A 27,517-nucleotide genomic window follows, 5' to 3' on the forward strand; every position below is an offset into this window, starting at 1 on the left:
TAGCAACATCCATGTATTGAAGCCCATTATGTGCCATGCTCTGTGGTAGACATTGTGTTGATACTTGAAATGGCTTTGGACTTGGACATCTTCAACCTAAGAAGGTCAAGGATAAGCTACCTCCCCATCTAAACTTTAAACTCTGTGATGACAGAGACCTTTGTACATAATGTCCAGATGGTAATGAAGATGCTAATGATGATCATGATAGCTGCTTCCCAATCTTTGAGGAATAAATTAATCAAGTTTATAATAGACAGGGAGAAAATATTATATGGCTCCAGAAGGGAAACCAGATCAAACGGATTGAAGTTATAAGGAGGCAAATTAAAGCCCAAATATAAAAAAGAAATTTCTATCACGTATTGGTGCTCAGAAATGACACCTGCAACGTTATAAGGAGGTCTGTCTGCTATTAAGCGCTCACTAGGTACCAGCCACAGAGGTTACCAGCTGGTAAAGTTGATACTATTATCCTCATTTTATACATGAAGAAATCGGATGGCAAGTAAAAACTTGTCAAAGTTCACACAACAAGGAAGAGAAAGATTAAGAGTTACTGACTTTAAAGCTCATATATTTTCACTAAATTATAATCATCCCTATCATTGGAAATACTCTTACATGGACATTGGATAAATGTCCATCCACTGAGAACATGTTTAAGCAAATTCCTGCATTGGGTGAGGGTAAGTCCTACCTCTTTGATCCTTCGAGCACTCAGTATCAATGAGTCTGTTTGTCAAGTAATAAACTCTCATAAGAATGAATGTTTAATGATCTGCCTCATAACACCATAGAGTAATAGAATTATTGATAGTATTTTTTATGAATCTAAAGAGATCAGTTTGAGGTGAGGGAATGATAAATGCTCTCAGTGAGGGACACTTGCTAATTGTTCCCAAGTTTCATTAGGAAAGCACTTAATTGGCCTCCTAATATAATTGCTTCTAGGCCGGTTCATTTACTTGCTGCCCTAACTCTTCTATTCTAAAGCATTTCTGTAGCACATTTACTGGTAAAAAGAAGGTTCAATACATGTCAAAATATAGCCATGTGCCTTAATATCTGTTATGAACCATAAATGTGGGCTTGAAGAAAGCCAAATAGTTAGAAGTAGAGAAGAAGAAGAAATTATCCCATTCAGAGGAGGGTGGGAGGATGGCCAGGAATTCAGGTGTTGATTTAACAAGCAGCCCATCTGCAGGGGATGGTGAGGAGACCGGCCCAAGCCCGGCAGAGTTTCAGGGGGTAGAGAGCAGTGGGAAATATTGTGGGCTGGGGTACATAGGATAGAAAGAGCCTGCAGAGGGGCTTGGATTCTGAGCTGAACATTCAGCCCTGGTGCTGCAGGCATCAGAAGCCATGCTCGATTCTTGAGTAGAGGAGTGGATGAGGAAAGTAGTTCAAGAATGTGGGGAACACGCTATGTTAGGGAGGAACTGGAAGCCACAGTGTCAGAAATAGCAGGGGTTGTTTTTAGAAAGGAGTCTCCTCTGAGGTTGACAGGAAGCATTGCAAGATAGACAGGAGTAATAATGCTGCACTTACTGTGTGCCAGGCAGTGTTCGCAGCGCTGTAGGTTATAGGCACTCATTTATCCTTTTAACAATCCTATGAAATAAGTAGTAATATTATTATCAGTCCCATCTTCCAGGTGAGAAAATTGAGGCTTCTAAAAACAATTGGCCTAAAGTCACCAAGAAAAGATGACCAACATTCAGCCTGTGCTCACCTCACAGCCATGCTCTAATGATCAATCACAGTGTACTTAAAATGATTATCTGATGATGTTACTATCTGGTATCATCTAACTGTTTTAAGTCACAGCTTGAGCAGATTGTTCTCAGAAGCAGCAGACACCACAGGGCTGAGTTTGTGTTCCTTGGCCCACGAACATAGTCAATAACCTGATCTCCGTGCTGGATACACGTGCTCCCTTCCCACAGAACCTGAGGAATATGGGACAGACCTTTCCAAGTCTTAAAGTTAAACTTATATTCTAATAAAGATAAAAATCAAATTAAGTGTATAGTTTAGATCTGTAGTTGTTTTATTTATAAACATTATCACTTTCTTTCCACACGCATGGCACACCACATGTGTACGTTTTTCTCCCCCCAGGGGCTCAAGATCTGGATCGCATCCGACTCTCCACCTACAGAACAGCGTGCAAGCTGAGGTTTGTTCAGAAGAAATGCAATTGTAAGTATGCCAGTTGTTTGGACTAATTACCCTCATGAATCCTGTAGTTTACATTTGTTACTTAGTTTATTAAAAGTAGGCTTGCTTGCAAGTACTGATAAAAATATGTTTATACAACAATAAAAGGAGTATTATGATACACAAATGGTAGAAAGACTATTCCCAAGTAATTCTGAAGGCTTAATGACTCAACTGCTAAAGTATTGGAATGGATGAGCCTCTGGATATGTATATAATCCTGCCCTTGGAATGGTTTAAATCCGGATGGATGGTTTTCTTCTTTTCTCTAGCTTTGGTATTATAAATGCAGTGCCATCAAAATCGTTTCAAAGATTTTAGAAAATATCAGACATTAAGTCCTCCTTATATTTCCTTTACAAATATAGGAAAATGTCTACAAGCTCCTGGAAAACATTTAAGTTACTTTCTGAAACTACAAATATTAGCCCTTTGTATCAGAGTATTAACTACTTTTGCCTACATCAGACAATAACAAGAGAAGAGGCAATACTTAAAGAAACAAAGAAACTTGCTTCAACTTTTTCCCAAACTTTAACATGTAAGCAGCAATCTAGCTCACCATTCACAGTGAGCAGGTTCGCATTCCTTGCCAGGTCAATGCTTCCATCAGATTATCACATCCATTTTCTCTTGGAAAATATATTGCTTCAAAGTTCATTTATATGAGCTTACTCTTTCCTTTTCTGAAAACTGACTGCTATAAAAAATTAATAACTCTTCTCATTCTCTAATTAGTATCAGGTGAATTTTAAAATTGAAAACCGTAAAGTTCTCCTGCATACATAGACATAGTTCTTGAATATGTGGCAGGGAGACTAGGCACTTGGTGAACGTAGAAACCAGCCATGTCCACGTCTCTACCCTCCCAGAGTCTCCAGCAGATGCTGCTTGGGGCCCTGGGCAGACCCCGCCCCCCAGCGGCAGGCTCCTGGGTTTACAGGTAATCATGACTATGGAGGTGGGCAGGGTACGGCTGCTCCTCAAGTTACAGCTTATTCTCTAGCCCCAGTAGCTAGAAATGGGGCAGGACAAGAAGGGAGAAAAAACTTAGGTGGGTCAAATATCCAAGATGTGTGTTGACTCCTCACAGGAAGCTAAACCAGTCCCCCAAAATGCAGTGAGAAGAACACTACAGATGTGGGAAGGAATCTGGGGTTGTACTTGCAGTCCTGGGTGTTGATAAGTCATAAAAGCCCTTTCGGGGACTGGTGTTAAAGGACAAGGAAAATGCTCCCACAGAAGAAAATCTTTCCTTCTCCCCTCAACCCCATCTCCCATATTTAAAAAAAAGAAAGAATGTCTGTGTTTCCAGCAATGAAAAAGTGATGGGATCCTCCCACTTTCCTTCCTCATTACCACTCCAGTGGCCCTCAATATAGAGGGAGTTCTGTCCCCTTAAAGCTTTGCCATGCAGAGCCTTCCTTAGACTACTTTCAGTAGAGATGGGGAATTTTAAAAAGACATTACAAAATGGTAAGGATGAACAAGTTAATTAATTAAAAGGAAAAGAAAGGAAGGAAGGAAGTAAAGAAGGGAGGAAGGAAAGAAAGATCAAAGGAAGAAGGGGAAAGGAAAAGAAAAGAAAATAACCCACATTGATTTGGCAACCCTGCAGCCAACATTACAAAGGGCTCACACTGTTTGCCCTAACTGGGTCCAGCAACCCACAGGCCATGTCCCATTCCTCCTACTCTCTGATAAAGCCCCTTTCTCATTCTTGGGCACCTCGTTTTCCGTTACCTGTTCTTCTCTGGCCCTCATCCTTATTCTATATCCAGAATTATGTCATAGTCTCATTCACCCTCTTGGAAAACAGTGGAGAAAACAGTGACCTTCTTGAAAAGCAGCGTTGATCCATCTAGTTGTCTAGTTGCCCCTCACTGCATCCGTTCATTTACCCCTTAATTTAGGAAGCTTATAGTGAGTTCCTACTATAGGTTTGCACTGCGCTAGGTACCAAGGATAGAACAGTGGTGAGTAAGATGTGATCCCTGCCTTAACCTTGCCCGAAGTCTAATTAGATAGATGGATGTTTAAACAGACGTATAAAACAGTGTGGAAGTATAATGCTAGGAATAAGGACATAGAGTGTAGGACCACTAAGAAGGCAGTGCCCTGACCTGGGTGTGAGGGCTGCTGACAGGAGTTTCCTGGAAAGGGCAGAGCCCTAAAGAATTAGTAGGCATGAGGGAAGTGTTATTTGCTTTACAATGTACCTTATAAATATCATACGTTTTTAGAAGGAGGAAAGATATTACATTCTATACAAACTAGACAAAAGTAAGGCTCAAGGCAGAAAAACAAGCCTATGTTGAGTGCTCTGCTAAAATTAAGTTTCATTTTAAAGTTGTTTCTACCTTGATCAGAAGGCTTAAATGCAAGCACTATATGTGTAGCAGCTGTGATGTTGAGGTACTTGCAAAACGCTAACACAGTTGAGCCTGGTTTATCTTCATCACAGTTGAAGTCTTCCTTTTAGGAAGATAACCAGAAGCACTGATGGTTGTGACACATTAGTCAGCATTGAATATACACCCCTGTATTAGAGAAGGATAATTTCTGTCTGCAATAAAACCTAACCCACAATAAATTTTGGTACCTAATAATGGAGTTTTACTCTGCAATAAAAGAAGTAAGAAAAAAATCCAGAAAGTGTGCTTGTAAGTGCATTGTTTTATTGAAAACTCTTACATTGTATTTACTTCATGGAAATCAATAGACCTTAACTGAGAACAGGTTGTTTATTTTAAGGCCCAGACCTTATTTACAGGTAAAATTTATTTTGTATATTAACAAAAGTAAGCTTTAAAACTACATAATGGAAGAAAAAACATAAAAACTGACACTTGTAAAGTTATCACCTAGAAAAAATAAATATTGCCTGGGTATAGTATGGAATGTATAGATTTTTAGGAGATTTCTTTTTTATCTAAATTCAAAGATCAAATGAGTTAGTTAATTCCCCATATTTTCTTCCCCACAGTGCTTGCCTACTCTGTTTCTAGAATATTGATTCCTATCACTGACATTCATGTTCATTTTGTTTAATACAATTCCTGACGGATGCTGAGAATAACTCGTTGTCAGTGTTCTAAAAAACTCTAAAGGAGAGGCCAGAAAACCATGGCCCGTGGATTGAACGTGGCCCAGCATCTAATTGTGTATAGACTGTGAACTAAGAATAGTTTTCACAGATGAGTATTTGTAACCTATTTGATAATAGGGAACACTAACTTGTGACCCCAATTAAGCAAAATGCTATCTCCCCAAAATAATTCTATTCTTTTCATTGGTAGATGTGCATTTTTTTAAATTGGGCTCAATTATTATATTTTTAATTTCATAAGTAAAAATGTTGTGGAAACTTGTTTTCTCTACATAGTGTCTACACAGTATTACTATATAATATGGTGGTGCCTCTTGGTCCACAAAAAACATTTACCAACCTCTGCTAGAAAAGAAAAGTTGTTAAGAAGCCCATCTTTAGCAGACTCACTGATACAGAGAACTAGTGGTTACCAGGGGGAGAGGGAAGTGGGGAGGGGCAATATAGGGCTGGAGGGTAAGAGGTACAAACTATTATGCATGAAACAAGCTACAAGGGCATATTGTACAACATGGGGAATATAACCAATATTTTATAATAACTATAAATGGAATGTAACTTTTAAAAATTGTGAATCGCTATATTGTACACCTATAACTTATATAATATTGTCAGCAACTATACTTCAAGTTTTTTTTAAAAGCCCATCTTTTTTTTTTTTCCTCAGACAAAAGATTCTTCATTTCTTCAATTTTTCTCCATAGGCTCTGTTTTCCGAATCAGCTTTTCCATTTACCATTCATCTTGGTACCCTGTCTTGCCTTCCCTCCCCTGTCATGGCTAGCACATTCTCTAACAGAATAAAGGAATGAATGTGTCTGAAAAGTAGGGGACAAAATTTGGCTATTCTATTTTCTAGGAGGAATGGGACAGAAGGGAGAATACAATAATATTCCCAATACTCCTTCCTAATCAGCACCCTTCTCTTTAGCTTCCAGGTGTCCTGGTGACTTTCCACAAAATAAAAACCCTATATACCGTTTATGAGCATGTGTGAAAATGGCAGCATCTCAGCCTTTATTTTGAACAAATAACCGTCTTCTACTAGAACATTATTTCCTCGGTCAGCATTGACATGGTAAATGACCCAGATACCCTGTGATGTCAGCAGATCTTTTTTCAGAAATTACTTTGGAGTCAACGAAACGCAGCCGTACGTTCGGGAACAACAAAAGGCAACAAGAGAAATCAATCAGAAATCTCTAATCCCTACTGTTTAACAGTGGGGACAAAATAGTAAGGAGGCAAGAGGATCCTCTCCTCCACACCCACAGCAGATATTGCACCATCTTTCGTTCCTCTGGTTACAGTGTGAATTTTCTTTCTATCACTCATAGCAATTCAAATTGGATTCAAATTTTGTTTAAAAGAAAAAGAGGACAAAAGGTATACGTTTGCATCTGGCTTTCTCAAAATATCTTTCCTCTAGTAAATGAAACGTTTTTTAAAAGTATCCTTCATTCAGATATCATTTAAAGTCAGAACACATGCTTTTGTCTGTAACATCTCGAAACTTCTTTCAGGATTTCTTGTGAACCAAAAAAAAATGCAGTTATCTATTTACCTAAATGTTTCTCTAACACTGCAAAATTAACCCAAGTGAATGCTCTCTATGTACTAGGTCCTGAATAAATTCTCTCCTATGAATGAATGAATATGCCCCACTAGATTCATTCTTCACCAGCCAAGTGACTAGTCTTATGCTGCAAAAGTAGCCTGCATTAACAAATGCTAATATCCCACTCATTTTTCTTCAAGCTAGTGTGCCAGCATATTCCTCATCTCTGCCTCACTTTTAAGTGTGTGGATTTCTGGCTGCCTGTGTCAGTTTTCTATCTTTGCATAACAAATGACCACACACTTAGCAGCTGAAAACAACACACGTTTATTATTACCCTGTTTCTGTAGGTAGAAACCCAAGCAGCATGGCTGGATTCTCAGCTCAGAGTCTCATGGACTGACATCAAAATGCTAGCTGGGTCTATGGTTCTTATCTGGGGCTCCAGGTCCTCCTCCAAGTGAACTCGCTGTTGGCAGAATTCATTTCCTTATGGTTGAAGGACTGAGGTCCTCATTTGCTGCTGACAGTCAGCTGGGCACAACTCTCAGTTCCTAGAGGCCACTCACATTCCTTGCCACATGGCTCCCCACAGGCCGTTCAGAGTTTAAATGTCTGCTTCTTCTTCCATGTGTTTCTCTGACTGCCTCATCTGTGACCAGCCAGAAAAATACTCTCTGCGTTTAAAGGACTCATGTGATTAGGTCAGGCCCACCCAGATCCTCTCCCTGTCTTAAAGCCAACTGGTTTGGGACCTTAATTACATCTGTAAAATTCCCCACAGCAGTACCTGGATTAGTGTTTGATTGAATAACTGAGACAAGGTATGTGCACTCCGGGTACCAGGAAACTTGGAGTGGGGCGAGGCAGGGCATCCTAGGATTTTGCCTACCACAATGCCCAAAGTTTAAAGTAAAAACGCAGGCAAGAGAAATAGCTCCCCCCCAAAGAGATGTGTTTAAAAGAGAAAGATAGAAGGACTCTCTCCACTCAAGGAGTCAGAAGGAAGAGCAGGAAGGTTCACAGTTAGGGAAATACGTGACAGATGTCAAACCCTTGGAGCATAAGTATCTTTGTATTGTTCCAGATGTGTTGGACACACATTTTCATTCCTGACGTTGAATCATTCTAGACACTTGTTTAGAATAAAGACAAGTGGATCATGCTAGAATACAATGTTCCCCAAAATTCCCTGTGGGGAATTTGGTGGTGGCAGCAGAACATAAACAAACCCATTAAAGATGCCCGTGCACCAGGCGATGGAAACACTGCTCCCCTCTGGGCACGCTGGACCGACAGCAAAAATGTCTCCCCTTAATCAGGGCAAACTTCTGGTAGAGAAAAGCTATGATTTTAAAGCCCTGATGCTTGTGATACGAGTTTAATTAAAGCTACTTCTTCCCTTTAATTGCCTTTATTTTGAAGATCTTAAAGATCAGGGTTTTGTTTTCTTGTTAGAATTTTTTTTTTTTGAGGGTGCTTGAAGCTTTGTCTGCTCAAGCTGCTACCACTTCACGTACAACCTGTGAAGTAAGCCGACACCTGTAGTCTTGTTTCCAGGCGTCTGGATGTAACATGCATCAGCTTCCTTCCCTCTCTCTTGCTTCTGCTTTATGCCAGGAAGCTGTGCTAACTAAGCACTTTTACTCTCACAATTTAGGAAAGAACATCGTCTTAAGTGCTCCAGTCAGTTGGGAAAGAGTGGCGTGTAGAGAGGAGTGCCTTTCAACCTTCTCCAACCGCATCTAAAGAGGGCCAGAGCAAGAAGCAATGAATGACCTTCCCTTAGCGTTCCGCTAAGCTCTGTTTCTGGGGGCCTGCGGGATCGGCCTAGGGCCAGTCAGCATAGCGATGAAGGGATACCCAGGGGGTTCTCTCGTGCAGTCTGGCTCCCAGGAACCCTGGGCTCTGGTGAACACTGAGAGAAAACAAAAGACAATAGGGAGGACAGGGATGGAAGAATGGCCTCTCCCACATAACCACACCTGTTATCCTGCTGGAAAGTCATTCCTGATGCCACCTTGATTTACTCTTCAGTGAAGCTTTGTTGGCATTTTGTCCTTGTTATTAACAATCACACATTTATTCATTCATTCAACAAGTATGCACTGAGATGTGCCAGGTTCCAAGCATTATGCTTAGATCATGGTGGAGGGAAAGTATGGTAATATTCCTTAGTGTACAAATTTAGTATTAGTATAACCTCAAGTTTAGAATCTAATGATGTGTCCTATTTATTCAAAGCTTCTGATTTTGTTAATATCAAATAGTAGATACACCCAAAAACTTTGCTATAATAAACATATCTAGCCTGTCGGTCCCCTGAGAGAATTGTCATTTTTCTGAAGAAAAAAAATTACTTATATTGGTGGGTAAAAGAAACCAAGTATACCTATAGCTACGGAAATGGATTAAGTCTGTAGCTATTTTTATTCCTTCATGGCGTTGGGCTAGGACTTTTGCTTTATCTCCTTTTCTATCAGGAATTGTAAAGTTGTTTGTTGCAGGTGAGGAGAGCATAGATGCCGAGTAGGTTCCCTTGGAAAACACCGGATAAAATCATATATATAACTGAGAACTCCACTTCCAACTTCCCAATATTAGCCAACTGCCGTGGTAAACAGTCAACTGCCCCACGATGCCTGTCAAGACTTGTCATCAAGAGGCAAGCATGTGGACCACTAGGCCTGCTGCAAAGCTAAAAATAATGGCACCAGCCCTTAATTAACTTAGTTTCTCAGAAAAATAATGAACTTCAATGTAAGATCAAGTACGGTTCATTTTAACTTTCAAATTCAACACTGATGAATAAGATGGTGATGTTATATCATGGAGAAAACTGAGAAACATTTGTATAGCCTAATAGAATCAGAATCTACTTCAAACATGGTCATAATCATTTTCTTCTCGTTTATTATTCCGGGAGAGTTCAATCAGTGATAGGTGGGACTTGATTAGAATCAGTGCTTTAGCGTGTGTTTCCCCAGAAAGCAGACTTCACAACAAGACTTGTGTGGAAGTAGCTCATTTGGAGAGTGAACCCAGAGCAGAACAAGAAAGGAAAGCCAAAAGACAATTCTGGCGCTTCTAAGGAAGCTTGTGAAATGCACCCCAGAACTGTTCATCCAGGGCTGACAAGGAGGAGGCAGTAGTCAGCTGCTCTGTCCTGCACTGGCCAAGGGCGGCCTACAGGGCTTAACGCCCCTGAGCTTCTGGGTTGCACATGTGCGCCTGGCAGACAGTGTCTGGTATTTGTGCTGAGACGTCCTCGGGGGTTCGTGGCGGGAGCCTGAGGCCAAGTGATGTCTCATTGCAGCTACACTGAGCCGGTCAAAGTCTAAGTTGTGATGGTCACTCCCGCAGGGGCTGGAGAAAAAAAGTGCCCTTTTCCATCTGTCCTAACATTTCTTAGGAGAGATGGAAAAGGGCAGAAACTGGAGACTTGCTGTAAAAATCTAATTCAAAGTCAATAAAAGCCCAGAATAGGGCAGTAGAATGTAGGATAGAGTTAGGGCACTTTGAAGAAACCTATGCAAAGTTATCCAGTGAAATCTAAAATGACTACCCAGAGGGGAGATAAGATACTAGATTTTCTTGCTTCTAAGGCTATTAAATATATTCTGAACAAAGTTGAACACTGACAGTGAGAAATTAATCATTGTTCAGATATTTCTTTTCATTTACCTTCTCTTACTATTTTTACAATCCTTGGTACAATACTTTGAAAAATAATAAGCTTAATAAATGCTTATTCAATTGAACATAGTTAAATTTAATTTACAGTGTGACATCTATTGAGCCAACACTTATTATACCTCATTTTGAATAATCACGCAAGTCTGCAAACACAATTTAAGGAAAACTGAATACTTTTTCCTGATAGGCAGTGGATGTACTTCCAGGACCTTTGAGGACCGGCATGATACTCAGTTTGATTTTACACCAAAAATATGTTGTAGACCTTTTCCTGAAGCTCTATTATATCATCCACCTTAACCAGGAAATTAAAGTGAAAATAAAATGTTATGTTTGTAAGAAATGATGCTTCTCCCCGAAGATCCTTAACAAAGATCACTATCTTGGTGATAAAGGCATATGTTGAGAGCAAGGAAGATGTTGAGTTTGGAACATAAAATAATTTGGTGAGCTACTCAGATGTTGTTTAGATTCATATTTTAGAAAGGTATATAGCGCATGGCTCACTAATGGAGATCAAGTCTGAAAACTGTCATTTGCTGACATTTTCTTTCTGAACTCAGTGTTTGGTTAATGTGAGTGATGACTAATATCTTCAATGTAAATCACATCAAAATGCATTTGTTAACCCTGGTGAAGCATACCACTTAACTGAGTTCCTAACAGCTTTTTAAACCCAATTTTGTCATGATCAAATATACTTGAAAAATCCTAACTGGCTACTTTGCACGAGGCTTTCTCCACCACAGTGTTCTTGGCAGTCTCACGATATTTTTAAAATAAATTTGTCTGACTCAAATGAGCATCAATTTCCTCTTCTTCCTGTCTCTCATCTAACTCCATCCTTTAAGTCAAGGGTCCCCAACGCCCGGGGCCTGTTAGGAACCAGGCTGCACAGCAGGAGGTGAATGGCGGGCAAGCAAGGGAAGGTTCATCTGCCTCTCCCCATAGCTCCCTATCGCTCTCATTACCACCTGAGCCATCCCTCCCCACCCCCCGTCCGTGGAAGAATTGTCTTCCACAAAACCAGTCCCTGGTGCCAAAAAGGTTGGGGACTGCTACTTTAGGTCATGCTCCATAGCAGTGGTTCTCAGACTTCCTTCTCTTTCAAAATCACCTAAGGAGTTACTGAAACCTAGGGATGCCCTGGCTGAACTCCAGACCTATGGACTCAGAGGCCACGATCTGAGATCCACTCACTGCTCTAAAGATCACCTCTGATTTTCACTGCTGGACTGGTTGGCCGTAGCTGGGGATCTGAATTAGCTGACATGGGAGTTGGAAAATGAAATTAAGCATTAAACTTTGCAGGATGCAAATTCTCAATCTCTCGGTTTACTTACTGAAAAATTAGAGAAGTCTTATATAATGGGCAATAGGAAAGGTTTCAAAGGTATAGACCCTTCTTTGCAGTAAACCCAGCACAAACTCCACTGGCCCAGTCAGGTCAATACAAGATCCGATTACACCAGGATCACTCACTCCTCTCTGCCATTGGTCCCTCGACCCTCTTCCTGCTGGAGTATCCTCCCCGCCTCGTCTCCGTGTATTCATATCCTGCTGTGATTCAGGAACCATCCTGAGCTCTACCTCCTCCTCCTCTAAAACCTTTCCAAAGTCTCCAGCCCACAATAGCATCCTTGTATGTTGAGCTCCAGTAGTTGTTTTTTTTTTTTTTTAATCTGCTCTATGAATATGGACTTTTGATAACATAGTGTCTCGAACAGGGCTTCAGTTAGGCCTTCTGAGTGTGTCTCTCCCATGGGAATCGTAAGCTCTTTTAGGGCCAGAGACTGTCCTATTGTGTTAAATCACCTACCACATCAGACATGTAGAATTGTAGAATCTTTAAAATTTCCAGTTGGATCTAACTTCTTTCAAAAACATTATGGACTCTCATTTCTTGCCTCCTTTCCCAACTCTGTCCACATCAAACATGTAGAATTGTAGAATCTTTAAAATTTCCAGTTGGATCTAACTTCTTTCAAAAATATTATGGAATCTCATATCTTGCTTCCTTTCCCAACTCTGTATGTATAAGCATATGGCAGTCTTTCTCCATATGTTTATGCCCGTACGTGCAATAGATGTATGGTAAATAGTGATACGTTGAAATTTTTTCTCATGAGCTGATGCTCTCTGAATTTCAAGATAAGTATTTGATCTGAAAGTGAACTAAACTAGTCATCACTGTTACAATCTCTCATGGGTTTTTATAACATCACATCCGTTAAGAGGAAAACAAACCTGAAATTATAGAAGAAAAGCTTGTATTAAGGGACAAATATTTTTCTAACTGACAGAGTGGAGCAAAGAATTGAAAGAATTTGGAGGGGATTTTTATAACTCTATCTGAATATGACAGTAAATTTTCTCTCAAAAATAAGAGTAACGCCTAAAACGTATATAGTGCTTTGCAGTTTTACTAAACGTTTTCCATTTTTGTTATTCCCAGGGCACCTATAAAATAAGAAAGGTGGATATTATTATTTCTATTGTACAAATGAAGAAAGACTTGAGTCCAAATCTACTATCTTTAAGTCTATTTTTTTTTTCTGTATACGAAAAAATAGATTGTTGTTGCATGCTCAAAGCACTTGTTTGCTAAATATCTCTGTTCTTCACCAGTTACAAGTTCTGTATGATCAGGGACCTGCCTGTCTTGTTCATGCTAATTCTAGAACCCAGAACCAGTGCTGCCACATAATAAGGGCTGAAAAAATACTTAATGTATGAATGAGGTTTTAGTCTCTGGAATGGAAGGCTAAGAAAGAAGGCTTGTTAGTGGCTTGGGGTAATGAGTTTGAAGAGGACTCTGAAGTCATTCCAGGCACTCACAAGGGGATACATTCCTCTCCCCACCTCCTCACACCCCACCCCTGTGGCGGCCTGACCCACACGTGAAGCTCCTTAAAAACATTTTTACTTGAAGTCTACTTGGCATTTAGAATACTGAATGAAATTTGCTATTTGAGAGCCGTCATAGGAAGAAGACAGTGCTTTAATGTGTGCTCATCTTTTAGTGCTAAGAGCATCAGAATTTACTGGACAACTAAAAGAATGAATCTCCAAACCCACAGTATAAACTACTCAGAAATACCACCTGAACTTGGTTCTCATACTCCGAAGAGTGTGTTTACAAGGGAAAATTCATGCTGGAAATTTTCCTGAAGGTCAGGAAACTTTGGTCCAGGGAGGGGAGAGTTGGATGAGTTTTCAGGAGAAACAACCTATCTCTTTTGCAGTGGGATTTGATGAGTAAATCAACAGCAGAACTCACCCTGCTCTTACCTGAATGTCTCAGAGGTGGAAAAACAAGTCATAACAAAGCCTCAGATAACGGTCACCATCACTTTAAGTATCGGTGGCAAGGGTGGGTGAGGGTTGAGAGGGCATGTGTATGGGCGTGCACACACATATACACACACACACACACCGTCTACACACTAGAGGGTATGCATATTCCCAGTGGTATATCGACAGATTCTGTTCAATTCCCAGCCTAACCGACAGATTCTGTTCAATTCCCAGCCTAACTGCAGTTTTCTTTTCTCCTAATTAAGAAAGCACAGCAGAATGCAACGAGTGACCTTCTTGTAGATATAAATCTCTAACCTTTCTAAAACGGTGTACACAACTAAGAGTTGTGAGTTTAAGTTTTATTCAGGGTCTTACAGAGAACTATAGTCAGGGAGATAGGTCTAAGGAGCTGCTCCAAACAGGTAGTGGGGGAGCTAATATATATATATATATATATATATGAATTTTTTGGCTGGGAAATACATGATGTCAAACACACATCTTGGTAAAAGATTACTGCTAGGCACAAAGAACAGGTATCTCAAGTTAATGATTTTAGTGTTTTTCTGTGTATAGGAAGATGCAAGAATCTGGGGTCATTGAACTTCTTCCTGAGATATGCATCTTAACTATCTAGGTGCCCATTTCTACAAAGCACAGAATGCCTCATCCTGTTTTTTCATCCCTCAGGGTGCACTGTCAGTGGCTGATTGCAGTGGGTTGCGACTTAACCCTTGTAAAGCTGGATGATGAGTAATAAACATTCTTTGCTCTTTTTTTGTTCACAAATGTGTATAGACATAATTATATAGATCATTCTTAAACTGCATAAATTGATAGTGACCAGCTTCTTGTGATGTACCTCAGAACCTATTAGAACATAGGAGGCTGTCTTGAAGCCGAAGGACTGAGAACTTCTGCCTTAGAGCAGTGCTTCTCATACTTTAGTGTGAATACAAGCTCCCTGGGGATGTTGTTAAAATGCAGATTCAGATTCTCTAGGTCTGGGGTGGGGACCTGAGAGTCTGCATCTCTAACAAGCCTAGTGTCTTGGGTTTCCAAGTATGGTCCTGGACCAGCAGCTGCAGCATCTCCAGGGAGCTATTTTGCAACCTTGTAGGTGAGTCCAGTGTGCGGCCACGGCTGAGAACAACCACTCCAAAGTGAATGAGATGAAGTCACTAGATGATGGTTATTGACCCTCCCCAGCGGCAAGCCCTCTGAGAGCCTTCTAAAGGTTTATAAGTCAGTGATTGTCAAGAGTCACCTGGAGAGCTTTGTCAAAACCCTTTCCCACCCTGCTAGATTTTGGAATCAGTAAGTGGTAGAATCTGGAATTGGGAACTTTGAGGAGCCCTATTTCATGAAGTGTCTTTTGATTTTCCTATCCTATCTGTACCCTCTCTTCCAGATTTTACCTTACTTATATGATTCTCCTACTTCTCATAAAGTTTATGACCTCGGTCATTTCTATCTGGTATAAATGAGTTTGGCATTTTTGCACTTATTCAGGGATACTTGGATTTAAGTCAGCTGTTATCTATGAAATAAAGAGTCCATCTCTTGTTAATAGAGTGTGAGACATCAGCAAACAGATAAGAAACATCGCTTGAGATCAACAAACTCTTCTCTACCCACATACAAACATTTCCTCCCACCCCCCAATCCTGCCTCTGACCCAGCCATTTTCTTCCTGATACTGCCTGAATTTAAGGCAAACTATTGAAGCTTTGTCTATTTCCATTTATTTATAAAGACAGACCATGACGTGTTATTAATAAATGTCTGAAATTAACATAGTATTTTTAAGATTCTGCGAAGTACTAAATATTGCTTTTAAGAATACATTTTGTCGGGACTTCCCTGGTGATTCAGTGGTTAAGACTTTGCCTTGCAATGCAGGGGGTGCAGGTTCAATCTCTGGTTGGGGAGCTAGGATCCCACATGCCTCGAGGCCAAAAAACCAAAACAAAAAGCAGAAACAATACTGTAACAAATTCAATAAAGACTTTAAAAATGGTCCACATCAAAAAAAAAAAAATCTTTAAAAAAAAAGAATACGTTTTGTCTATTATTGATATGGTTAATGTTATCTGAATAATTTCATTATGCAAACTGATGTCTTATGTAATATATTAGTATAAAACGTATGCAGTTTTAGAGATGAGGAAACCCTACTTCTTATCACCTGTGTGTAATAGTAGGTGCTCTGTGATGGACATTTAAAGCTTGATGGATATTTAGTAAAATGTGCACAGTGCCATCTAGTGTTATACAGTCATCATTGCATGACCTAAATAAATGCCTCGTTTTCTAAAATGACTTGGTAGCTCAACGATAAGTAACATACTTATACAACTGTCAGACCTTTAAAACAGACCTCTTAATAACTTCCTAATGACTCTCAACTTAGCACATTTCTTAATGTTCCTATTTAATTAAGCAAAAGGCTTGTGATACTTACCTTTTTCAGTAATAATTAATAGATATTGAATGCTTGTTATGCACTAAGCACTATGTGAAGTGCTTTACATGGATTATCTCATTTGCTTCCCACAATAACCCTGTAATGGAAAAGCTGTTATTGTCCACATTTTTCAGGTGAGAAAACTGAAACTTAAGGACATTAAGTGACTTGCTCAAGGTCATAATGGATAGCCAGTAGGGAAACTGGGTGGAAACCCAATCAACCGCCCAGGAACTTGTACTACTCTGTGCTGTGATCTGAACCTCTCAAAGTAGCTACCAGTGAAATAAAGCTTCCAAGAAATCTTTATGAAAGCAGGCCTTCCTTACCAGGTTTCTGTTAACAAATACAGTGAAATCAATTCAAACTCCACTAACGCAGAATATTTGACAACCAAACTGAATAGGTATCTGCTTTTGTGGCTGGGATGGTGTTTGTGCTTCTCTGATATCACCTACATAATATATGCTCAAAATTGTATGTTAATTAGTTTATTGAATTTGGAGGACTGGGCTAAAACTTAAGTTTGGATTCATAATAAATCTTGTAAATTAATAATAGCATAGCATGGCTGCAGATCAGAGAGTGTTTAATTATTTTAACACTAAAATATTATGTGCCAAGCCCTGCGGTCAGCACTTGTGTATACCTTTTCTCTTTTCTCTTCACTACAACTCCCTCTGGGTGGCATTAGCTTTCTCATTTCTAAAAAGGGAATGATAAACTGTATAGAAGTGAAATAACTTGCCCACAGTTTTACGGTTATTAGTGGAGCCAGGAGTGAAACCTCAGTCTTTGTGATGGCAAAATCTGTATCATTTCCACTCTGCCACTCCTAGAAAATAGTGTGCATAATTTTAGTTGTCTGCGTACTGCCACCCCCTCTGTAAAAATGCCACGGTCTCTTACTTGGACTAGAGCGATAGGCTCCAGCGATTTCTGCATGCGTGCCTGTCCATCTCTGTTCCTTTCTTCCCTAACTGTCAGAAATGATATTTTTAAGCTGCATTACTGACCGTGTCACTCTGCTGTTCAAAACTCATGTCTTAGCATAAAGACCAAAATCTTTATAGCGGTTACAATGCTCCTCCGCCGTATCTTGTTCTTCAGGCCCCTTCACGACCATATCGTAATCCCGTTTTGTACCTGGCACCCTGTCTGTCACAGTAAGTCATGATTTCTGATCATCTGTTTGTGCGATAGTGAGGCATGCCTGTATCCCCACCAGACCATTAGTCCATGAGGCAGGAGCCACACCCGTATGGTTTGCCATCGAGTCCCCAGGACCTACCACAGTGCCCAACACATAATTATGAAAACTAGTTTTTTTTAAGTCACTTATAACTATCTATTCTCACAGCCAGAATTAGTATTTTATTTTTCCTTATACTGAGACCTTAGATGTGTAAAGACACAAATACGGAACAGATTTATTTTTAATAACTTTCATATGATTTTCAGATGTTTTACTTGTCTATCATCGTAGGCCATTATTATTTCCTATGGTACATGCCTTATTCCAAGCATTTTACCGGCATCATCCCATTTAACCTTCATAGTCATCATCGGAGGGTAAGGACTGTTATCAGCCCCACTTTTCTAAGATGAAGACCCAGAGAAGTCAAGTAATTTGACTGTTGATATATCTAAGATTCAATCCAAGGCTTGTGTGATTCTTCATGACTACGCCTTGTTGTGTCTTTAGCAATTGAATGCATCCTTAGAAGACCCTGTCTCACTGTTGTCATTTCCTTGTCATGCACTCACTTAGCCAACAAATATTCTTTAAGCTCCTATGATGTGTGAGGCCCTGTGACAGTGCTAAGGGTGTGAACAATTATCATGACAGGCAGTCTCTTTCTGTGGCATGTGCGATGCAGAGGCGGAAACAGTTGACCAGCTGGTCTGTACAGAGGCGGAAACAGATGACCAGCTGGTCTGTACAGAGAGTCCACAAATACTGTGATGGGGAAAAACAGGATTCTAAGGTGACACATAGGAGGGATACAAAACCTAGAGGCAGGGGATCCAGAAAGACACCCTTGAAGAAATGGTATTGACACTAAGTTACGGTGGATGAGACACAGATACGAAGTAAATGAGGCCAGATCAAAAAGAACTTTGCAAGACATGTTGAAGAGTTTGGATTTCAAATTAATGGGAAGTTATTAAAGGACTTTCAGCAGCATACAAGTGACATGTCAGATTTGCAGTTCAGAAATATCACTCTGACTACAGTGTGTAGGACGAATTGGAATGGAGAGAGAATGAAGACAAAAGAACTGATTTCGTCAACCAATAAGAGATAATGAAGACAGCAATGGATGATGGAATTGGGTGATGCGAATAAGGGTCCATGGAAATGGAGGCATTAAAGTGACATTTAAGAGATATAGTCATAGGACTTGGTCACTGAGAGCATGTGGGATGTGAGGACCCAGGGATGAAATGCAGATCCTGGCTGGACCAGGGGGAGGGATGGGGGCTAGTGCCATTCACTAGAGAAGGGAACCCCAGAGAAAGTGGGTTTGGAAGAGAAGAGGTGAGTATAGGCTGGACACGCAGAGGCTAAATTGCCTAAGGAACCTCCCTGTGGGTCTGTTGGCCACTCCCGTGGACCTGTGTTATTCCACTTGTGGGAATCCTGAGGGCCTCCCTGTGCTCTACAGCGTCTCCTAGTCTAGCCGTCCAGACTATCTCCCTCCACCAGCAGCCATTTCCTGCCTTGTAGCCATCTCCCTCCTGTGCTCAAGTTCACGGTCCATATTCCTCTTCTCCAGTGCCTGTTTCATGTGATCCATAGCCAGGATCCAGATCAGAATAGTTCAGCAGCCCACTTCCTATGGTTACCTGGGCACAGATACCAATCAGGATGATGGGGGAGATCTCATCATCACTGCTCTCTTTGTATCCTGTACCCAGACATCCCCAAGGACTAGATCCAGAGGATTTGTAGATCAAACATATAGGGAATAATTATAGGAATACCAGCTATTTCCCTCCAGAAAATTTAATTAATAAATAAATTCAACTTGTAATGCCATCTCCCTTGGAGTATCTCACTTGCTAAATTGAAAAATTGGTTAAATAACATTAAGAAATACAAAGAACATCCTTGTTATGTGATATACAGAGAAGGTTGCAAAATTGGAATCACATCTGAATTCATCCAAATCTAATAAATATTTAAGTAATTCAGTGGGAAAGTGATTTGTATTCCTCTGCTCCAAACCAGAGAGATGCCAAAAAGTTTTCTTTTGACATGACTCACATTATTCATTTGTTCATGTATAATGTATTGTACCCATGTACCTGGCACTACCACTTTTGATTTCATGCATTTTTCCATTTAATGAACACAATCCCCACTTTATAGATGAGGAAAGTGAGGCTCTAAGTCAAGGCTAAAAGGGTATGCACTTGTAGTAGAAGAGCTAGATGTGGACCTAGGTCTTTGGACTCCAAGTCCGGTGTTAATTTCAACTTCAAGTCCAGGATCTCAATAGATGTTAGTTTTGTTCTTCAAATGTAGTATCAGAAGTGAGCAAAGAGATAGGAGACTAAAACTTGAAAGTTGTTGGTGGAAAAGCATATGTGGTGTGTATAGTTCTCAGGAATTAAAACATAAGTATATACTTCATTGAGAAAATCAACATATTTATTTTCAAACACCAAAGTGTAATGAAAAGTGAACCTTAAACTTGGTGAAGGTGTGGAGAATCTGGAACTCTCACACTCCTGATGGGAGTGTAAAACGCTACCACTACTTTGAAAAACACTTTGGAAGTTTCATAATTAAATATACACCTACCATACAACCTAGCCACTTTGTTTCTGAGTATTTACCAAAAGAAATGGAAGTATATGTCTATACAAAGATTTGTACATGATTGTTCATAGCAGCTTTATTCATAATAAACAATAACTGGAGCAACACAAATGTCTGTCAACGGGTGAGTTGATAACCAAATTGTGGCATATCCATTTAACAGAATACCATTCAGCAGTAAAAAAAAGGAACAAACTATTATCATGCAACAACATAGATGATTCTCAAAAGAGTTACACTACATAAAAGAATACAGACCAAAAAAAGAGTACATATGGTATGATTCCAGCCATATAGAATTCTAGAAAATCGGGATGGAAAGCAGATCTGTGGTTGCCTGGGGTGGGGAGCAGGATGGGTCAGAAGGTGCATGAGAAGACCTTTGGGGCTGATACACATGTCCATCGTCTTGATTATGGTGATGTCATCTGGGAATGTCATAACAAGACCTCGGGGTGAACAGGAAAGAAATAGAAATGGATTTCTTGACTATCCTAGTAAAAGTAACCTTGACTTAAGTTACACGAGCTTACTAACAATGGAACCAAGAAACTGTTCTTGATCAGGTGAGTTAAGTGATCTGTGCCTTAGTTCTACTGCTGCATCGTAGAGATAACTTTTCCTTCTCCCCTGCCTGCCTTCCTGCTTACTTTAACTTTCCCTTTTTTCTTATTTCAAACCTCATACTACTAAAAATACATAAATAAATGAAAATATTTTAACTGCTCAAATGCAGTTTTGATAGCCTTTCAAACACTAGAATTTCAGTGTTGGTTTTCTCTTTTCTTTGTAAGGGGTCAGTGTGTACAAGTGGGAAAATGCTTTAAAGCCACATAGACTTGTTAATTTTAATCACAAGTACTATATACTTCAGAGTTGCTAAGAAACTAGATCTTAAAAGTTCTCGCCGCAAAAAAGAACTGATAATTATGGAACATGATGTGTTAGCTAACGCTATGTTGGTAGTCATACTGCAATATAGAAATGTATCAAATCAATATAGAAATGTATCAAATCAACACCTGAAACTTACACAGTGTTATATACCAATTATATCTCAATATTTTAAAAAGCCAACTAGACCTGGATACAAATGCCAGGTGACTTCCCTTGGACCTTTACGTTTGTCAGTTAACGTCCTTGATCCTCACATTCCTCACATGTAAGTATTTCAAGGGTCTATTATGAAGAATAGCAATAACTCTCTACTGTGATGTTCAGAAAATCATTTTGTTTGCTGTTACACATTGTACATCAGCTCTTTGAGATCCTGCACTATGTGCCTTTACTGATGTCAACTCCTATAGCAGTGGAACACATACCGAAGCCTATGAGGCACCTTGACAAAATAGGACAGATGGTACGTGTGTAATAATGAATTTACCTTTCCATGCACTCTGGTCTGATGTGTCCACTCTGCTTTCATTGCATGTAGTGCACCTGGTGGACATTTGGAACGTCATAGAAGCTTTGAGGGAAAATGGTCTGAACAACGTGGACCCAAACATAGAACTCAACGTGGCCCGATTGGAGGCTGTGCTCTCCACCATTTTTTACCAGCTCAACAAAAGGATGCCGACCACTCACCAAATTCAGGTGGAGCAGTCCATCAGCCTCCTGCTAAACTTCCTGCTGGCAGCCTTTGATCCGTAAGCTCCCTCTGAATATCTGTGACTCACTACACGTCCGGTCTCCCCTTCCTCTTGCGCTTCTTGGTCTTTATTCCAAAGAATTTTCTAGAGTAACCAACTGCTTCTCTTTTTCTTGGTCAGATACTTATCCCAATAAAGTTTCTATGTGTTTAATATAAATTTTAAGTGCTTTGGAAATGACTTAGGAGAGTAAAATAGCTCCATAGGAAATGGAGGACAATTGTATTTTATGTGCTGACCTTTATTTAACTCATCCCACGCTTCCTAGAAGCTATGGACGCTTGGAAACGTTGCGTGATAGGCCTGTGGAGCGATTTAATGAACCATGATGTGGGAGGGTGTTTTTAACGCTCTCCTTTGCAAATTGTCCAAGACAGTGCTTCTGAGACGTCATAACAAGACCCCAGAGCAAACAGATGTTGAAAAGGGTTCCTTCCTTGACCAGCCTAGTAAAAGTAGCCGTGACTTGCATTAAATGGACTGGTCGATAATGTACCATGTAAAACAACGTGATGCCATCCACACGCCACGACTGAAACTCAGCCTCATTATCTTATAACTTCCCCTCGCAGACTCAGGGAATTTCAGAACTGTCTGAGATCTTAAAGACCATTCTTCCAAACCTCTCATTTTACAGATGAAGGACCCGAAGCACAGAGAGATTGTCACTTGTCCAGTGACAATCGGCAGGTCCAGTGGCTCTCAGCATGAGAGTGGCAGAGTGGGAATTTAGAGATTCAGCTTCGATTTTTTTTCCAAGGCACATGCGGCAGCCCTGTGAAATGTAAAACCTCCCCTGAATCCCATTATCTGCTGAAAATTTCAAAGGGGCTTTTGCTGATGGCCCCTAGGCTAGATATAGGATCAGCACCTCCAATTTCACCCCTGGTTTTGAATATTAAGAAGGAAAATATTAATATTTTATTATTGAATATTAAGAAGGAAAATTGCTAGCTTGACCTTTCAGCAATCCCATTTTAAGACTCTCAGAAGATTTTGCTTAGTCTCGTTGTCTAGCCAATGCTTGGGAATATTTAAACCCAGCACTGGAGATGTTCCAGCCAGGCTAATGTTATTATGCCACTCACAAAAGTCACCAGCTGTCACTTTGCACCCTAGCGTGGTGACAGAATTGTACGTGCTTAGTTTGACCAGTATACATTATTGTCTCCATGTTAATATTTTGAGAAATTCTCAAGTTGAAATAAACAAGCAGTCCAGCCTGATAGATTCCACGCTTAGTCTGTGCAGCCTTCAGATGTGATGTACTGCTTTGGGCTAATCACTGTGGTAGCCAAGCGACAGGGCTGGGAGAGGAAGATGTGGTTCCACATGACAGGTGGCAGAGTGGAACCAAGCCGTGGAATTTCTATAACAGAATTTCTGTCGTGTCCCCTTAGCAAGAGCATGGCAGCTTTCAGACGTGTTACTGAAGTCTTCAGGAACCTTATTTGTTATAACAATGGAAAATGTAAATAGAATTTCCTGCTACATCTTGGGGTATTTCTAGAGGATTCATAAGGAATCAAAGCTAAAAAATAATTTGGACCAACTCTGTAAATACAGAAATGGGGCCAAATTAACAATAAGGATGGGGTATTTTGTGAAACAGATGGGGCTTAACCTAATAGACTTTTCACTTTTGTTTGGAAATATTGGGAAGAGCATTTCAAAAAGCAGAGCTGTAAATGTTCTCTAAATAGCTATGATAATGTAGCTGAATCATTGCAAGATTGTTGGATGCTAAGCTTAAGGATTATACCAAGGTAAAGAGTAGTTCGCACAAATGTTCAGAAGAAATGTTTGATTCCTAATCTTCTTACACATAGGAAGGCCCCTGATGTATTCTTTCAGCAATCTCATTGTAGTAGATTTAGAAACACATCCACCCAGAGAAATCTCATTGTAGAGATTCACAGACACATCCACATAGAGACCCCAGTCTGCAGATACTTCTGCCTGCTCTCCTTTGGCAGAGCAAGTGAATACAGGCAGTTCTACTGAAAAACAAATTTTCTGTCTGATGGATTTTGAAATTTTAGACAGTGTGAGAGGTAAGCCATCAGTAAGTCCCACTACCTGGAAATACAATTTAGAAGTGAATATAAGAATGGAAACAAGAATAAAATGACTGTTCAATTCTATCTCTTATAATAGTAAACTTCTAATTATCCAATTGAGATCCAGTATGGAAATCTGATGTCACTTCCTACTACCTGTCCCATAGTACCCAAATATTTATTTTTTATTTTTTATTGAAGTATAGTTGATTTACAATGTTGTGTTAATTTCTGCTGTATAGCAAAGTGATCCAGTTATACATATGTATACATTCCTTTTTTATATTCTTTCCCATTATGGTTTATCATAGGATGCTGAACATAGTTCCCTGTGCTATACAGTAGGACCTTGTTGTTTATCCATTCTATATATAATAGCTTACATCTGCTAATCCCAACCTCCCACCCCATCCCTCTCCCACCCCCTCCCCCTTGGCAACCACAAGTCTGTTCTCTATGTCCATGAGCCTGTTTCTGTTTGTAGATAGGTTCATTTGTGTCATATTTTAGATTCCACATATAAATGATATCGTATGGTATTTGTCTTTCTCCTTCTGACTTACTTCACTTAGTATGATAATCTCTAGTTGTATCCATGTTGCTGCAAATGGCATGAATTCACAGAACCCAAGTATTTAAGGGAGCCTTCTGTAGTTTGGTAGACATGAATGAGCCTGATACTGGTAGATCAAGGCTGTGCTGTTGCTATTTCAAAATCACTGAAACATTTAGGAGATTTTGCCCTCATCTGCTGTATTTTAAATGCACATACTAAAAGAAAAAGAGAGGAAAAATCCAAAATAAAAGAGTTAGAGATGCCTTAGCAACCTGGACTCTAAAGAGGTAATGTAAAAAAAAAAAAAAAAAAAAAAAAAATTTAAAGGAAAGACAGTAATTTAAACCCATGAAGAATAAGAACTTGCATTCAAAGAAATGTGTTCATTATTCTGCTTGTGCCTTAAAGTTCACCAGCCCCAGCCAGTTGAACTCTGCCAAGAAATAGTGACCTGAAATGAGGATCAAGGTCCACTTGACTTGGATGCATCCCTGGGAACCAGACTCACTTTCCCACAACCATAGTTCCCCAAGAGTAGCACCCTTCTGTTCCTCTCCCCGCCAGAATCACCTGGATCTCAGTTCTCACACAGGCATGCTTGCCGCAGGCTGTAGTCGGTTTCCCGGTTGTCAGGTTTCTCGGCTCTTTGGCCAAGTCAGCCTCAAGATACAGTACATCGCTACATACATAGGATGATTCGTAGACTGTCAGGAGCTAGCATGTGCCTCCAATGGCCTATGCCGTGCTTGCCGTCCTGTCACTGAATAGGCAGTCCCTTCAGCCTAGAAGGTTTTTGTCTTGATCACTTTCCTTCTAAAAATGGATACTTGGGAGGGATATCGCCCAGCGGGCTATTAACCAACCAACTTCTAAGCAGACCCTTTCTACAGCCAGAAGCTTTCTTCTCTAAGTGTCTCTAGGGAAATGGAGGGGTGTGCCTGGGAAGCATGGGAAAGGAGGTCTCAGAAGAAGGGAGCAGGGCTGAGAGGGAAGAAGAATACAAGGAAATGACCAGAGCCCTGAGTCAGTCTCCTCCTCTTCTGTCTTTCCTTCTGTGTCCCCCCAGGAACTGGCCTGCCTTGCCTCCTCCCCCGTTTGCTGGCAGAAGCCTTCCCCTGAGGCTCTCTCTTTCAGAACCCACTAACTCGGCAGCCCTTTTCCTCTCACTTGTCCATATCCCAATGGGGGAGGGACATCTCTTTGAAGTGTTCTAAGGACTTTTTATGTTATTACTTTTTAGGGAATTGAAAGTAACAACAACAAAAAAATGGCGGAAAGGTACAAGATGAAAATAATTCTTTAAAAAAACCCACAAAAAACATATATACCTTTATTGAGGTATAATGGTTACCTAGAAGATAATTCTTCAAAGTTGATCATGTATGGCCTTTTGGAGAGGTGGGGTCATAGACACTGATACACTGTGAAGCCCTTCAGCTCTCATGGCCAAGCTGCTCACCCTCTGCCAGGTCCCACTGTTCCTTGAACATGACTCTGATAGTCTCTTGAGATGCCTGTCTCTCTGCTTATCTGACTGACCCCCACAAGCTACTTTCAAGTGGGACCATGTCTTTTTCTTTATATGTACAGCACCTGAGCCAATATCCAGCTCATAATGAATCAGTGAGTGAATGAATAAATGAATGAAAATCAAAGGCGGGCTTAGCTCTTATCACACTAATTTCTTTTCATTCTTTTTCTGAGATTAAGTCCTCCTTAATCTCCAATCTTTTACTAAATCTAGTGGGTCTAAGTTTGCTCGGTCATCTAGATTCATACCCTCTGTTTTCACTTCTCCTCCACAGAGAAGATCACTAGATGTCCCTGGTTACTAATGTGGGTGATCCCATTTTCACAGAAGACATTAACGTGCTTCTCGTTACCTTCTTCCTGCTTCCCCGGGAAACACTAACATCAACTTCCGTCAGTTGACTTAATCTCATTTCAATTCAGGAGCCTCCCTTCTTGGCACAGTTCCTCATAAAGTAGATTATATGACAGGGGCCTCACTTTTAGCAAATATTATTTCCACATATATTCGAAAACTCAAAGTAGGACAATGATATATATTAAACAGTGGTTCTTCTATTTTTGGAGGTCAATTCTTTCTTTCTTTGTTTTTTTAATGTAGAGTCAGATTTTTTTTTTTTAATATCTTTACTGGAGTAAAATTGCTTTACGATGGTGTGTTAGTTTCTGCTGTATAATAAAGTGAATCAGCTATACATATACATATATCCCCATATCTCCTCCCTCTTGCGTCTCCCTCCCACCCTCCCTATCCCACCCCTGTAGGTGGACACAAAGCACCAAGCTGATCTCCCTGTGCTATGCGGCTGCTTCCCACTAGCTATCTATTTTACATTTGGTAGTGTATATATGTCCATGCCACTCTCTCACTCCGTCCCAGCTTACCCTTCCCCCTCCCCGGGTCCTCAAGTCCATTCTCTACATCAGTTCTTAATGCGAATTCTCTAATAATGATAATAATATTATAATTATGCTAAGATGCACTCAGCATTTACTGTGTGCCAATAATCTTACTGGTTTGGTGTTACATTATTATAATTTTCCAGGTTGAGTAAGTGATGAAGCTGAGACATAAAAAGGTTAGATAATTCGCAGGTCATACAGCTTCCTACTAGGTGAGGTAAGTGGGGAAAAATCCTTTTGTTTCAGGCATCAGTTTAAATTCAGCTCTATTCACGCTTTCTGTTTTGTCTTTTTATATGAGAATTAATGTGCTTTTTTCCCCCAGACTTACCCTGCTTATTACAGGATATTATTATTATGCTCACATTCCTAACCTTTCCAGTTTGTGATCTTTAGACATATTTGACAGAGTGTATGTGAAAGAGCTATTTGGACTTAACAAGTTTTACACTGTAGACTTACAGTTTTATGACAGCCATCCAGAGCTCCAAATCCATCGTATAATAGTCTTTCATAGAGAATACAAAATTCTGGAATTTTCCTCTTTGTTTGACATCTTGAACCTTGCTGAGCCATTTGAATATCCTTTCCCACTGCTGAGCCCCCGACATGATGAAAGGTACCACAGCACTGT

The 27,517-nt window shown here is 40.1% G+C and overlaps 1 protein-coding gene across 2 annotated transcripts in view; it reads left to right on the forward strand.

The window, feature by feature from the left end:
- DTNA (dystrobrevin alpha) overlaps nucleotides 1-27,517 on the forward strand; it is a 285,381-nt gene that overhangs the window by 172,038 nt on the left and 85,826 nt on the right. For both annotated transcript variants that reach the window (XM_068563775.1, XM_068563776.1), the window contains exons 5-6: nucleotides 2,125-2,205; nucleotides 21,618-21,831. In XM_068563775.1, coding sequence (XP_068419876.1) covers nucleotides 2,125-2,205; nucleotides 21,618-21,831 — 295 coding nt within the window. The remainder of the gene's footprint in view (nucleotides 1-2,124; nucleotides 2,206-21,617; nucleotides 21,832-27,517) is intronic.

This window comes from Eschrichtius robustus, chromosome 14, assembly GCF_028021215.1.
Source record: "Eschrichtius robustus isolate mEscRob2 chromosome 14, mEscRob2.pri, whole genome shotgun sequence".
In the NCBI taxonomy this organism is placed as follows: Eukaryota; Metazoa; Chordata; class Mammalia; order Artiodactyla; family Eschrichtiidae; genus Eschrichtius; species Eschrichtius robustus.